We start from the raw sequence: 16,996 nt of genomic DNA, 5'->3' as shown, positions 1-16,996 counted from the left end.
AACAGAAGAGCCATTTAGGAGCCCTTCCAGTTAAACTCTCCAGAGTCCTATCTAACTGCTGTTGCAACAGGAAGTACAATGGAGGACTAGAATGGCCATGAAGTGTGTTATATTGCCTGAATGTGGACTGCATATGAAAGTGGGAGAGGAACTGAAGACAAGGGGCCTAATTCCCTGTGGCACAGGCCCTATGCAACAGATATCAGAGGTTGCAGAGGCAGTGTTGCGAATACTCAATTTTATTTCATGTCTTCTGATATTTGATGTTTTTCTTAAAGGCCCAGCTGCTAGAATCACATAATTTTGTGAGGATCTCAGCTTTCATTAGTGTCTTGCCCTCATAGTTATGGAGAAAAGCTTGAAAATGCGACCCTCTAAGGGCTCAAAACCCATAAGGCAAATAACAAGAACCCAACTTCGATTGCTTTTTAAAATCTCTCCGTTTCTAAGCCAACCTTGCTATTTTGGGGGACCTGACTCACAATTTTTGAATACCGAGGGCTGGCAATACTGCAGGAGTGCAAGGTGATTATACCTAAAATCCCTAATCCATCTATAGGGCAGTAGCCGGCTGTATCATCCTTTTGATAACACTGTATCACCATCTACCCATTAATCTGTCCCCCCCAAATCCATTCTAACATTCCAAAGGCACAAGCAGCCTGAAAAGACTCTTTGAAAAGAATAATCAAACTCCTCAGAAGCGTTTCCTTCTTCCACACCAATATTGTGCCTCCTTGAGGTCCAAGAAATGTTCAGTCTTACACCAATAACAGATTTTTCTAGACATAAAAACAACACAGCTTTAAAGTCTGATATTTCCTGTCACTGCAAGTCTAGAAAGAGAAGTGTCATACTACTTGAAAGAGGATTCCCACCTTCCCAAAGGGACCCAGAACTTACATCTAAAAAAATCTAGCCTAAGTCATTTTAGAGCTTTTCTTGGCTCCCTCTGAGCCTTGTGCAATTAGTCTCTTGGTAACTAAGGTATATGGATTTACAGGCAAGAGGATATGAAAAATAAACCCAAAACGATGTTTTTCAAAACTTCAAACATTTGTAAAATACTTTACTGTAACATGTGGGGGGCATATACAAAAATGCATGATGTGATATAAGGTTTATCAGAACTCTCTAGGGATGGATGACGGCATCACTCACTGTAACATGGTCATCCAAAATTCATGCAAATAAAACAATCATACCACGCCATTATGTATTGTAAATATGGATGAGTATGTGTGTGAGTACACATTCACAAACACACACATATCCCTATATACATACACAATATTATTCTTATGATCTCATTCATAAAATTAAGTTTCTGAGAAGGACTGCAGTCCAGCTGCAAGCTGGAGGAAACTAAGTTGAAATAGTTGGATAGGTACAGACCAAGAGCTAGCTATGGCTTCATTTTTGGCTGGTGCCCAAATAGTGAAAAAACCCTATGTGCAAATAACTGTCTCCCCATTTTCCTGTAATTAATATTTAAAAGGAAAGCTATCAGTGTGGAAGAAAATATTCTCAGCTCAAAGTATAAAATGTTTTATGTTATAAATCCATGTAAACATCCATAAAATGTTTTATGTTATAAATCTATTTCGATTTAGAGGAAGGGCTCTGTAGCAACATGAAAATGTTTTGTCTGTTCCTTGCTGATTCTAAGAGTGGTCATAAATGTAGATTAATTTGGGTGTGATTGACAGCAAACAGAAAGTATCAACATCCTGTACAGCATGTCCTTACAGGTATCTTGCCAAGTTTGGCTGTTTTTATCCTATTACGAGCTTGCTTCAGATTCCAATCCTTATTTTAGAGGACTGGGAGAAGAGACGGAAAACATTTTTATAAGTTACTAATGTATCTCATTTGTGTAACGTCGGTCTGTGTGCATAGGTGGCAGGTGACTAGGGCTAGAGGGGGCTGAGCCTCTCCAAATCAATCTACCTATTAGCTAACCAACTGCCCTGCTGTCTCCCTGTCCGTCCCTACACAAGTCCAGGTCTGCAGGCAAAGTCCTGATATATGCCACATGACACTATGGCAGTCTCCTCAAGCCTCCTCCAGTGAAAAGAGCCAACGTGGTGGAATGTGGAGCCAGGGCCACACCAGCACTGGGGGACAGGCAGAGCTTCTGCTGCCCAAGCTTGCTCTCCAACCAGCTGGGGCCCAGGAACCGGTGTGAGTGCAGGGCTGGGTAGGCTCAATCTGCAATCCCGAGGCCCAGCTCCCCAGGACAGAAGATGAACTGCTGCTACCTAGGGCAAGTACAGGGTCGGGCAAGCTTGTTCTGCAACTTGGGACAAGAGCCGTCACTGCCCCAGAGTTAGTGTGAAGTAGGCTCAGTCTCCAACGCTTTCCCCCTGCACCAGGCTGGGATAGAGCTGGATGCAGTCCCACAAGACAGGAGTCAGCACTGCTTGGGGTGAGTGTGGAGCAGGCTTGCCCTCCAACCTCATTCCATAGGTCTTCCCCAGCTGCACCGGGCCAGGATAGAGCCTGGCCCAGTCTACTCAAAAAATATTTTCACCCTTCACCTCTGCCTGCATGTGTAAAGTTCTCAGGAAGCTAGAGTGTGTGCCCATCTCCTGAAATGGATTCCATGCATGTTTCACCTACAGGAAACCCTTGCATGACATCTAAAATTGATGGGCTAAAAATTTAACTAGTCAGCGCTATTAGTACTTTTAATTCTTCTTCCTCTCCCCAGTTGGGATAGAATCTCTCTCTGTTTGGCACTGTATGAACATACAGTAAGAGAGAATCCCTGTCTGGAAGCACTTACAATCCGAACAGAAAAGATAGAAAGATCAGGAGAAAAGAAATATCCCCATTTTTAGAGATGGGAAACGGAGGCACAGATAGATTAGAGGGGAGATTTTTCCAAGGTATTTAGTTGTCCAAAGATGCAGATAAGTGTCTCATGGGATTTAATCATATTTACCATGATTATGTAAAAATATAAAATACAAGCTGCTGATTTTAATTATGTGCCACTAATGCACAAACTGGCTCAAGTTTAGATGTTCATTTTTATCCTATCGTTTTTTAATTTTTAGTGGTATGTAAGCTTTTTTGAAAATTAATAATACAGCTGCAAAGCCTGAAACAATAGTATATTAAAAGCGTCAAGCAAAATAAAATGTGAGACTACTTCTACTGATAATGAATATATAGTTATATATTTTTTAAAAGTCATTCTTAAATAGTAAATATGGGTTTGTAAGTCACCTAAGGCCACAAGATCATCTTGCAAAAGGATCATTTCTTTAGAATGTCCCATATTTTTTCATAATGCAAACCACTTATAGGACACACACAGTAAAGCTTCTTAATTGGGGACCCATCATACTTAAAATTAAATTTCATCTTAAATGATATATGCTGTATTTTTATGTATATAAAAATAATTGCATTATTGCATTATAATATTTTGATTTTTTTCTTTATATAACATAATTGGAAGTTTTATCTTAATAAGTTTCCCTTCCTTCTCTTTTAATCTAGTCTTCATTAACTCTGCCTTCCCTTTCAATAAGATTTTAGTCAAATCATGATGCTTTTCTCTTAACACCTTCATGACCCAGCTTTTCCTCTTTGTCCAGATTGTCAAAACTTCTCTCCAGACTCTCATTATCTCCTCTCTTTACTACTGCAATCCTGACCCTCTCAAGTTCATTCAAAATACTGCGGACAATCATTTTCCTAGATCATCACTCTGACCATGCCACTACCCTCTTTCAAGACCCTCCACTTCCTTTCCCTTCTCTAGCACCAAACAAACTTCTAGTCCTTACCTCCAAGGTGCTGCTCTTATTTCACCATGTTACCCTCCATTCCCTTTGTTCTGCCAACACTGGTGGCCTCCATCAATCACCTATCCGCCTCATGTGCCTTTGCACTTCTTCCATACTGTCCCATATGCATAGAATGCCTCCCCAAAATAATATGATTACCCAGTGTTCTTTCAGATCACTTCTTAAGATCCATGTCTCCTGTAACACTCCTGGTGAACTGCCTAATGATAATGGTTACACACAGGTGCGCACAAGCTCCACATTTTACACTTGGTTGATATTTACAATCTTATGGTCTTATTGTCATTTTGTCCATCCTTTTATCCCCTTCCACTGTGTCATGCCCAAGTCCTATGCGAGTCTGATTATCTCATTATAAGGGTTAAACAAGTTATGGTTTCAATTCCCACTATTCACAGATTGGCAGTCTCTTTCCTCCAATCACATTTAGATCATTAATTAAAGCTAAGCCCATCCTCTATTTCAGCTACCAATCAACAGCATGAAACTCCAAAATCATGCTTATTCCTACGTATGGTAAACAGGCTAAAACAAACACTCGTGGACCCCATGGGTGGGAGGATGGGGTCAGGAAAGGAAAAAGCCCCTTCAGTAGAAGATTCATCCAACAGAAGGGCTCCTACCACACAGAGAACCATCAGAAGGAAACCAAATTTCATTAGGCACAGAACCTGCCCACTCAGTAGAGGGAAGAGAAATGTCGGTCTTATCTCCATCAAGAAAATCGCTGCTGCCCAGGCACTGCATCTGAGGTGATTTATTTACCCCCTAAAAAAAACAAGGTTTATGGCCTGATTTTTCAGAGATTCTAAGGCCCCAAGGCTACCTTTGACTTCAATTAAAGTTGAGGGTACTCAGCACCTCTGAAAAATCAGGCCACTAGTTTAAAATCTGTATTGCAAAAAGTACCAAAGAATAGAAGATTTTATAATCCGGATGAGCCGCAATACCTAGGCCAAATAGGGTTGAGGAACAATAGAGTTTGACCCAAACCATAATGATTTACTGAGTTTCATCAGTTTCAGCCAGATCCTTAATGACATTTACTTTTAGTTTTTAATTCAATTTCCCTCACTCTTTTTTGATTTAAAAAGAAAACAGAAAAAATGCGTTTTGAAAGCTTAAACTCTTAGAGCCCACTCTTGGAAAAACATACGTAGACGTTTCCCAAAAATACTTTATTAATCTAATCTCATCTAATGTATGGCTTGAATTGTGCAGATATATATTTATGCATGTTTTTAAAAATATGGGTATTTGCCCAATAGACAATGGCTTTCAATTTGCAGAGTTCAAATGTGAAAAATGGATGCAGATGTGTACAGATTTCAAATGGGGGACCCAACAAGAATCACAGAAAAATGCATTGATACAAGGTTTAAACCACAAATTCATGGTTAAACACAGAGAAGCAGCAAAAGGCTATCTGAGAAAGGGATACAGTTTTACCAACCCCAAGTGTTCAAAACTCATGAGTCAGGCCACAAAATATCATATTATTTCAAAAATGCATTTTTGGTTCTTTTTAATTTTCTTCTAGTTTGAGTCTTTATGAAACACTTGGGTCACATCTTGAAGCTTTCATCCACCACCAGGAGAGCTAGAAACTTACGTATATCTATATGTTTACCTAAATGAAAGCTGAGATTCTCATGTAACCAAAACATTCCTGAATCCAAGGTTTGAAGAAAAACACTAGACTTTGTAAGAGTCGACAATACTGGAGACGTATTTGGATCTAAAACAAGTGGTGCCTCTCTGAATGAGATATAATGGTACCATTTTGAAAGAAGCTGCAGAATCTTGCTTCAGTGCCATTTTGGCCTAACTCGTCAAACCTGCACACTACACAAACCTAATTAAGGTATTACCCATTTGTGTGCATACATGGGGGACTTGTGAGGTACAGAAGAAAGTGTCTCTTGGACTAGTCCCATGCATGTTAGTCTCTACAACCACTTACCCGTAAATTTGCCAATCTATGGAGTTTAAAAATATATATATTCAAAAGCACAAACGTAACACGCCAAGACCTATGCTCAAATAGCCTATTACTTATCACCTCCATAGAAAACATAGCCATAATCCTGAAAGGAATGAGTGGCAGGATTTTCTGCTCCCAGAGAAGCTGGGTTCCTGCCCCTGTGAATACCTCAATGTTAAAGTGATGGCACTCAGTGCAGTTAGGAAAGGCAGTTTGTGTTTGATATAAGCAGATATTTTCTGCCACTGTTTTCTTGCTATATTAGAAACATCAATACAATGGGGTTTCTTAGTAATCACTTGAATTAGGGAATCGTATAAGTTCCAGCTGGTCAACATGTGGCCAAGCGTTATTTTATACAAAATTATTCGTTTGGCCAAAAATAAATAAATATAATACCTACACCAAAATATTGCATCCACATTGATGCACACCAATGTCCATATTTTCTTCATTAATCACACAAAGAATCCTGGGTCCAACTGACAAATAAAAGTACTAATAAACACATACAGAATGCATCAGGCCCTAAGTATGCAAAAAGCTTGAGGAAATGAGAGGAACAGTTATAAATGACTTGTATCCAGTGAGATGAAAATCTGACTTTATGAGTTTTGGAAAGGAAATACACAGTAACTCAAAACCTTATTTCTCTTGTGTTTGGCACTGGTTTGGATGGGTGGGTAAGGGAGGGCGGAGATCAACGCTGTCACAGCACAACATATGTTATTGGTTTATACACAATCATTCACTACTCCACAATTTTATTATTTCATGTCTCTGCTTCAAAGGCCTTTGGCAGTAAGAATGTACTTTAACTCAAAGTGAGTTTAAGATATTTTGAATTACCCAAAAAGAAACACAATAGCTTCATGAAGAGAAGACAAGATATAGAAGAATAAAATCATGAGAGTCAAAATAATTCATATAAACACACAGTCATACATTGCTCAACACATCACTGGGCTCAAAAGACTGAGTTGATGAGTAGATGCTGTATGATTTTGTATCAAGGCCATTTGTACTACTCAAGTTAAGCTTGCTTGCTTGTTGCCTCTTACAACATTAATTTTTAAGTGTTCTATAACTTGGCTGTGAAAAATGTGCTTCCTTGTGGAGCTTATAGTACCACACAAATTTTTACATTAGAAGTGATAAATTTTTTGCAAGTCAAAACTTAAAAACCAAGCTTAGCTTAAATAAAATTTGTAAAGCAATTGGTCCATAATGTGGACTGATTATTTTTGGCAAGGGCAATTTTGTTATTTTTTAATAAGCTATTCAATTTTTTAAAAATGACAACTACCCATAGTGCAACAATTCCAGTAGTTTTACATAAGGGTTTCCTTATGCTTGTATGGACTACTACAGTGGAACCTCAAAATTACAAATACCAGAGTTACGAACTGCCAAGTCAGCCACATACCTCATTTGGAACTGGAAGTATGCAATCAGGCAGCAGCAGAGATGCAAAAAAAACAAATACAGTTACAGTATTGTGTTAAATATAAACTACTAAAAAAAATAAAGGGAAAGCAGCATTTTTCTTCTGCACAATAAAGTTTCAAAGCTGTATTAAGTCAATGTTCAGCTGTAAACTTTTGAAAGAATCGTAACGTTTTATTCAGAGTTCATAACTCTGAAATGTTTGTAACAACCTAATTCCCGAGGTGTTCCTAACTGAGGTTTTACTGTACTTAGAGAGATTGCCTTATGGACCATCTCCCTCTCATTCAGACATGTGGGATGATCTACTCCGCTCATTTGTGATCAGGCCAACTACAGTAACACATTTTTAGTTTCCTTTAATGCAAAATTAGCATCTGGAAACAAGAAAAACAGCACCAAGTGACCAGTCAGCTGCACCAGCTGCTCTGTGTACCACAATCTGGGATCTTCTGCAATAAGCCACTGATTGTCTTTTATCACTATATTGTTGTAACTGACACTCCATTTCATTTATATATCAGGGAGCTTTTAAAAACCTCACCAGATTTAAAAAAACACAAACAACAAATAATCTGAGTCATTTCCTCAGTTCTGCTCTGTAGGGCAAAAATATGTTACTCATCTGCTAAAGATGGATCCTCAGTCTAGTAGTTTTGCTAATCACAGCCTGCCCCAAGCAGTAAAAATAACAATACTACAGATTTTCCTGTGGTGAGGTAAGTGAAGTGAGCCAGAGGGAAAAAGGAGTCCTTGCTACTGGGAGTGACCCAGAGTCCCTTCTCTCATTTGGTTTTCTCCTTCATTGAAGTCTCTTAAGCTACCTGAGCCTGTGAAGTGCTCAACTCCCATTCCTAAAAAAGAAAGATTTTACAAGGGGGAGCACTGTGACAGAAGATTACACAATAGAAATGGTCTATGACCAGGAATGAGTGTTTCCGTGTGTCATCTATTAATTAGAGGGGGGAGAGAATATAAGGCAATTTAAAGGTGTGATTTTCAAAAGAGTATGTATAGGACTCAGGAGCTTTTCCACCCTAAAGACCTGATCCAATTCCCAATGAAGTCAATGGAAGTCTTCCCACTGATTTCAATGGAGTTGAATTGAGCCCTAAGTATAAACAACATAGAATTACTGCTAAGCAACCAAGATTAAGTATACAACCTTCTTCTTTAATCACTTAAAGGAGACAAAATCCACACTCCTATTCCAAAGCCTTACCAGAATGCATAACATTAGATTGTAACTAAAGATATGAAGGTTCTCCCTTAAAGATATTTTAAAAACATAAGAATTTCTCTCAATAGTTAACGTATCAAAACAAACACTGGGAGCATAAACTCAATAATAGTTATTTTTGGATTGCAATCCCCATCAATAAACATCTAGAAAACTAATAAAATAAGGCCCCAGAGAGTCAAGCCTTCTAAGATTACTATGTTCAGAATGTCAGTTTTTCTAGTCACAGCTTTCTGAGAACAAACTTGCTTTTTCAATGCTCCTAAATAAGTCTGTTTGCTTCAATGGGAACAGAGCCTGCATTTCTCTAGTCTTGGGCAATAGTGACAAGATCCAGGAACAAGATTTTTTTGGGGGTGGAGGGGTTGTATTTTTAAACATTATTTATACTCCAAGCAGCATTTAAAATTCTATTTTTATCTCACATGAACGGTTGGTTACATTTGCCATCCACAGTGGAAATAGCTTCTTATGCTGAAAGTAATTGGATCTGCTGGAGTAAAGATAGTTATCTTATCTTGGTAAAGAATTGGGTAACAAGATCTGGGTTTGCTCTGCACTTTTAAGTGGGTGAACAATGTGACCCTCCAGTTTTCAAAATTTAAATCTCGTAAATACACACACGCTTTTTGGCACAGAAAATTCAGCCACTAACCTATGGGAGTGGGAATTACTCATCCATGGAGTCAGAAGCTTTGAAAATACACATTCCTCACTGAAAGCCCAGGGCAGTCTTGCATGAACCCAAAACAATCCTCGACTATGTAAAAGTATTTTTGAGGGTAGCTTAATCTCATAAAATGCCAAATGACACCTAGTCTTCCACAAAACATGGCATCTCTGGATATCATAGAAGAAGCTGAGGCCATCAACTGGGATGAAATAACCTCTTACTAACTCATCATTGAGAAGCATACCAGTTTCTCACCTCAGAGATAAAATACCAGCAGCAATTTTGCCCCTGATGTAACTCCACTGAAATCAACAGAGTTACACCAGGAATTAATCTGATCTTTGCGTCCGGTAAATTATCACTTCTGGAGATTTTGGAATAGAGTCAGGGAAACAAAACTGCATGGACTTAAAATAGTTAAAATACATGATTTAAAACAGTGACTCTCAACCCTTCCAGGCTACTGTACCCCTTTCATCTTATCTTGCGTACCCCCACGTTTCACCTCACTTAAAAATTACTTGCTTACAAAATCAGATGTAAAAATACAAGTGTCACAGCACACTCACTGAAGAATTGCTTACTTTCTCATTTTTACCATATAATTATAAAATAAACTGGAATATAAATATTGTACTTACATTTCATTGTATAGTACAAAGAGAAGAATAAACAAGTCACTGTATGAAATTTTAGTTTGTACTGACTTTGATAGTGCTTTTTATGTAGTCTGTTGTAAAAGTAGGCAAATATCTAGATGAAATGATGTACCTCCAAGAAGTCCTCTGTGTAACCCCAGGGATACATATACCCCTGGTTGAGAACCACTGACTTAAAATACTCTTCACTTAGAATTTTACTACTACATAAAGATGTTTGTGATTGGCAGTAGTTCAAAGGTGTAACTTGGATGGGAAAGGGGGTCTAAAACAATTGCCATTTATTAAATAAAAGTATATTTACAGTACTCATTTTCAGAGCTTGGAAAGAATCCATGATTGTCATGAGACTTATAGCAAGTAAGATATTGTAAACAAAATGGTGCTTGTAAATATTTTGGATAGCCTTCCTGATGGTGATCGGACCAATATCTTAAAAGTATTACATTTCCTCTATAGCATAAACCAGTAACTTGAAACCCAGTTTTTTCAGTTTTGCATTGCTGGCTTTGGCATGCTATCTGGTTTCATAGTAACTACCTGCATCATCTAGTAAATCTGCATCTTCATGTCTCTGCCTGAATGATCTGAATGAAGAACACTCAGATATCCCACTGCTATATCACATCACAAAAACAAATGCTATAAGAACATCACCTCGTTTGTAGCTGCTGGCAAGCAGTGGGGATTGAGATTGGGCATATGCTTGGTGTCACCCTACCCCCATATTGCCTGTGATCACTTTTATTTAGTTTGGGGCTTTTATAAGCAAGGGAGCTTATCAGGTATCATTGCCTGGATTCTTGCCTGCATTCAGTATCACATTGTTTCCACCCATTTCTTTGGGCTATTATAGAACAAATTATAGAAACAATTATTATTATACAAACAAATCATAGAAATTAAAGAATAAAATAGACCCATTATACTGTATATAGTACTTTGTTATAGAATGTTGCATATCATGCATTAAAAAAGTGACCTAACTCCCAAATTCCTATCCATTCATGCTCATGCTTATTAGCCTGCCCCCTCTCTCTCTCTCCTGCACAAATAAGTAAAAATGTGATCCTGCCCATTGATACCTTCACCTCTTCCTCCATTCTATGGTATAGTCACATAACCATTAGGGTTATGTTCTGTGTTGATGTAGGTTTTAAGATCTTTTGACGATGTTTGCCAGTACCCTCTTTTAAAGGAATAAATTTCACCTTGCTCACTGTGACCCAGGGACCTTTCGGTGCCGACTGGCAGAAGGCACAGAGCTGCATATTGGTACAGGGATCCCCTGTGTCTAGCATCTACATACTAGCTCTCCAAAGAATGTCATATAAGGTCTCTACTGAAAGCCTCTCCCAGTGGCCATCATAATCACTGCAAAATGTATGTACAGATAATATGTAAGGACTTTTTGTTTATATACTGAAAATTATGTTCTTAAGGCAGTGGTTCTCAACTGGCAGCCAGTGGGCTGCTTGCGGCCCAATCAGCACACAGCTGCAGTCTATGTGACATCCTCATGCCATAAAGGTAGTATTGCGGCCCACACTGGTAAATAGGTTGAGAACCACTGTCTTAAGGTCTGTAAGTTGGGGCTGGTCACAAGGTTCTTTCAGGCAGGAGATGCTTATCTCCTTGTCCAGCTATATGTAGTTTGAGTGCTGTATATGAGTGCCCATTGACAGGCTAAGCAAAATGCTAATCAAGTAATTGCTATGTCTCCAGGGGAGATTCTAGACAGGAAAAAACAAGCAACTGAGGTTATCCTTTTTATAAGTGAAAATGATGGATTGTTGGAACTGTATTTGGAAGTGCATAGATACACCCAGTTATCCTTCACCCAGGGGACAAGCTGCCTGCTGGTTTCTTATAAATGGAGGATCACAGCTGGTCTGGCTTTTTGACACTAGGAGAGAAACCTTGGGTGATATATTCTTTTTTAGATAGAGGAATGTCTTGTTAGTTAAGTTTAGGCTCTAGAAAGCGTGTTATGATTTTATTTTATATGTAAACCAATTGTTTCCATTAATTCTACTTGCTGCTTCTTGAATTTTTTACTTCTTGAATAAATTACTTCTTGTTTTTACTATAAACATATTGAAGTGCTGTGTGTTAAGGAGAGTGGTGATCCTGAGGTATAACTGATAAGCTGGTGTGTACTATTCCTTTGGGAGCAGTGGATCTGCGAATCCTATCAGTGCCCAGTGGAACGAGGCTGGGCACTCAAGGGGGATGCTCAGAGTGCTCAGGGGTTGGAGTGTGCCTATCGTTAACATGTAAAAAGAGAGCGAGGGCTGCAGAAGCCTAGAAGGCAGTGCTTGTGTTGCCAGAGGTTGGTGGAGTTGCAGCACAGCCAAGGCTTCCTCACACTAACGGCAGATGTTAGCGAGATGCCTGACCTCCCTGGGTACTCCCAAGAAGCGTCACACATTCCTGTCTTCATACTTTCTTGCTATATCATTTGGCACTCTCTGTACGTATCTCTCACACACACTCTCACCAACCCAGTATAAGAGCGGCCACCAAATGCACTTTTTTGCATGTAAAAGCAGTGTCTACATTAGAAGGGTTTGCCAGTGTAGCCATACCAGTGTAGACTATGCTTCAGTCTATGTTTAATTTCCCTCAGATAAATAATATTTACCTACCTCACAGGAATGTTGTTTGTTAAATAATGTTTGTTCACCAATTTTAAAATATATCATCATCATCATCTTCACTTCCATAAGAGACCATCGGAAACGATTTCAAGATATCTTGAGACATGAGGATGATACTCAGCCACATCAACTGCTTGAAAATCTACAGGGCTCCATAAGAGACCCAGTTCAGGATCAGGGCTGTGGTCGAGCAATGCCTCCCAAATGTATTTTCCTCACTTTAATCATATTCCTTTAGTAACGTTTGCAGCAATATCTTGTTTGTGTTACCAGAAAGCTTTTCTACCAAATTGTGTCTGCTATCACAGACTACAAATGAAAGAGTTGTTCTCTGTTTGCAAACCCCTATTAATAAAGATATGATGAAGTTTGCTTTTTAGAAATAAAAAATATGTGAAATGGTATTAATTTGAAACAGTAGGAATAAGCACATGCAGCGATTTTGATGGGAGCGAGGTAGCTGAGAGTCTGTTTCAGATAGTTTATTTGCAATGAAATATAAAAAATAATTAAGACAATAGTAATGTAAATCTTGACTGTTTGATTAAAAAGGAAATTTAATAGCATGGATGTTTCTTCATTAGTCTTCTCATGAAATCAGCTAAGAACGTGCTCTAAACTGAGCACATGAATAATGTCACTGAAGTCAATGGAACTACAAGCACGCCCAAAGATACACACATGCATTACTGTTTGCAGGATCGGGTTCTATCTACCTACTTTAGCACTTGTGCTAGTGCTCTTCACCACAGTATCTGAACACTCCCTGGGAGCAGCTGGCCTGATTTTCTTCCCTGTTTCCACTGAGGAATAAACAGACCCCTTTATCTGTGAAACATTTAATGAACTTTAAACTTTTATCCCTTGAGAAACACACTTTTTACCATAAATAGATATATTCTGTATTGAAGAACTTGGGACTCTTCCTCCTCAGGGCAGTGGTGGTGAGACTCGTAGACATTAGAGGAAGCGTACCCCCACCACTACTCTTTTGTACCCACAAAAAAACTGCAGTGCAGGGTCACTAATCTTGGAAGAGGTATCTTGCCTTTCCAGTATGTGCATGTGCAGCACTAATAAAGGTTGGAGAAGATCACAGGAGGAAAATTCAGCCCAAAATATAAAAGTGGTTCCCTGCATTGATCATCACAATATTTCTGAACAACTGCCTCAGGGAAATGTGAGCTTCCTTGGCATGCAGCCTGTCTGGGATAGATCTGAGTAAGGGATAGTTTGATGCTTGAATGTCTAGGGCTCTTCTACTTCAGAAATAGAAAAATGAAGTCATTAGTACAGGTCAAAGTGAAGTGAAATGAAATTTAAGCTCCAAATGTTTAGGCAGCTTAGCAGCCTCTTCAGCATCTTCCAGTTGTATCAGTTACATTTTTAACTTTGTGGTTGTTTATTGTAATTTCTTCTTTTTATTAAAAGGAGGTATAAAATGATAACGCAAGAATAGGACTGGGGACAGAAGAGATAGATGAAAATAATAAGATTAAAATACGTTCAATAATGCCAAAAAACTGCTTTTACAAAAGCATTTACAGCACAGGAGAGTAAACTTAAAATCAATGGCAACTCTGAGTGAGCGATGATGAAATTATGCTAAGTTTATGCATTAAGAAAAATTCACATACAAAACCAACATGAAAATGTAATTGGATTTGTCATTTCAAGTATTAGTATCTGATTTCCAAATAATAGGGGATGACAAACTCCTGTGCTAATAAAAGGAGTTAGCCAAATAAACAAATACTATGTTTCTACTGTAAGAAAATACATGTACCAATGAAGCAACCTTTTCAGCACAAAAGTAATTTAATACTTAAACCACATGAAAAGTGATATCTATGGGAATAGCACAGCTGCTAAAATCCAAGTCAGTTTTTATTAAAACATGAAGTCTTTTTATGTAAAACAGGGCTCTTTTAAAATGACCACCAACAGGAAATAATTTGCCAACAAAAACTGATACCTGCATTTAATTTAATGCTCTCTACATTAATATATCTATTTGAAGCCTTGGTAAGTATACATCAGAACTGTATGTGGTCATTATCTATAGTAGATGAACAGATGAAAAAAGCTACATAGGCGGACAGACAAAAAGTGTGAAATATCAGATTCTGTACTTTCAAAAACAAACAAACAAGATAACCTGATTATATTATATAAAATAAAACACCCAAAATGACCCATACAGTACTTCTGCAAAAACATACTGGTGAAAATAAAGAGAAAATGTCTGTTTTTTAAACTATCACTGTATTGGTTAGCCACTCAAGAGAGTAGGGATGTGCTCCCAACAGAATGATGAGTTTGTAAATCTAGCACCAAAGTTTCTGAAGAGAATATGCACATAAAAGTCCTTCAGAGACTGACTAAAATATCAGCTACACTAAAAGGAGTGAATGGTATACTGTATCAACGAAAGTTTCTGCAAAACAGAACTCTAAATTTTCAACAAAAAAATCCACAGCCTCTCAAGATCTTGTAATTTGTATTTGGAATATGAAGGATGAGTTTAACGTAGAGAATGGAAAGAAATTCCTGCAGTGAATCTCTGGGTACACAAAACTTGACTGAATTAATAGCACTTCCATGTGTGCCAAATTTTGAATTAAACCATCGACTCTTCATATTGAGATATCCCAGTCAAGATCACCAGGACTTACATTACCTAGCCCGAGAAAAGTTGCCAAAGAAAGTTTTCAAGAATACAATAGAGAAAAACAATCCAACAACGAAGAGGCGTCACACAGACACATTAGTGGTCTGTACCAGTGTTCTGGCAAGGTTCAACTCAGAATCCCAGCAACTGCTGTAATCCATTAGACAAGTCAGGAGGTCAACATTAGCATCAGAACTAAACAGCCTCTTCAATACTGCACAGCTAGAAAGGTAATTTTTACTTTATCCCTACATGCAAGTGTTCATAAAAAATATCGGTGATTTAGGCAACTTTACTTAATTGCAAAAGGCATCCAGAGCAAGAGCGTTAAAAAGAGGCAGAACCAGACATCAGAAATCATGTCTCAAATAATTTAAAAAGAAAGATTCTCCTTTAATTGTATACTTAAAAATATTTCATAATGTCTCTGGGAGTACAACAGCAAGTTGGTCTTGGTCCTTTTCACTTAAGATGAAAGGGGAAAACCCCATTATACTGGCTTCCTAAGCATTGCCCATAATTATTTATTTTTTTAAGATATCAGCATGAACTTCTTATGTAGAGAGACAGTAGACGACTGACTTGGCAACTCTGTGTAACCCAAGGAAAATCAGAAAATAGTATAAGGAGAGGGGAGTCGGACCAAAATGGCTTAAACTGAAACAAGAAAAAGTATCTTTGCGTGAACCAACCTTAGATGCCATATGACCTGGTTGTAAATCAGGACACAAACTTGGAACACATACCATTGTGTATTCAGAAATAAAATACTAGCAACTCAGACTTACTTTGGGAGAGCAGGCTGTGCACTTGTCAAATGCAAGGCTGACAGGAAGGACATTATCAAATCTTGATAAAAAGCCACGAATCTGGAATGAAATAAAATGTACTTTCATATCATGTAATTATAGTAAGCATATTTAGAAAATTTAAACTGAGTTGGAACATTGAGCCAGAGGATCAACATTCTATACCTCTGCAAAATCAGTGTGGTGCTAATTTAGTAGCCTCAATAGTTTGTTCGATTAAATCTGTATTGGTACAATATATGAATTGGTTGATTTTTTTCTACAAACACATGTAATGGTACGACAATATACATGCAATATTACTTAAATATTAAAAGAAGCATAGCACCCCCTGGAGTTTGAAATTTTTGATTGCAATCAGTTAATGTCAAAAAAACAAAATAAAAAGCCATGTCATAAATGTTTTTCTGTCCATTTCCCTAGGATCTCCCCCTCTGTAAAAATTAGTCTGAAAACAAAAACATTGTGCATTCTTGTACTGAATGGTCCCTGCTGAACTATTTGACACATTAGAAAAGTATAAAGAAAACAAATACACAAAAAAAAAAACTTCCAGATCATTGGTTTCAATAAAATGTACACTCTGTAAGTATTTTGGGCCAGGGACTGGGTCTTCCAATATGTTTGCACAGAACCCAACAGAATGACCTGGATTCTGTCTGGAGAACCTTGGCATTATCACAATACAAATAATTAATACAAAAGTACTTTTCCTTTCTCCTCATTTTTTCTCTTCTCTTCTTTGGTAAGTGGAGTTCATTCTTGCATCACGTTGTGCTTGGCTAAATGTTAAAATAATCAACTGCTTAATTTTTTTTTATCTTCTTAATTTGCTTTCCCAGTTGAAGTTTCCAGTAGGGTCTAACACCAGGAATATATTTTTAAACTAAAGTGGATTGAGCACTTAGATGTAAGCTCTCTGGAGCAGACACCATCTTTTTATTTTGCGTCTGTGCAGCATCTAATACACAGGGAACATGATCTGTTAAGGGGCTCCTAGGTGCCACTGCTATACAACTAATAAAATACAATA

At 37.9% G+C, this 16,996-nt stretch overlaps 1 protein-coding gene across 2 annotated transcripts in view; it reads right to left on the bottom strand.

Annotated features, from left to right (window-relative positions):
* The window catches only part of ATG7 (autophagy related 7), a 233,792-nt gene that overhangs the window by 149,153 nt on the left and 67,643 nt on the right, over positions 1 to 16,996 (bottom strand). For both annotated transcript variants that reach the window (XM_067543746.1, XM_067543747.1), the window contains exon 17: positions 15,943 to 16,023. In XM_067543746.1, coding sequence (XP_067399847.1) covers positions 15,943 to 16,023 — 81 coding nt within the window. The remainder of the gene's footprint in view (positions 1 to 15,942; positions 16,024 to 16,996) is intronic.

Source organism: Emydura macquarii, unplaced genomic scaffold (assembly GCF_026122565.2).
Source record: "Emydura macquarii macquarii isolate MOO-44397 ecotype Brisbane River unplaced genomic scaffold, CSIRO-AGI_Emac_v2 contig_968, whole genome shotgun sequence".
NCBI classification, from domain to species: domain Eukaryota; kingdom Metazoa; phylum Chordata; order Testudines; family Chelidae; genus Emydura; species Emydura macquarii.
The sequence above is the reverse complement of the archived record's forward strand: the minus strand, read 5'-3'. Positions and strand labels throughout refer to the sequence as shown.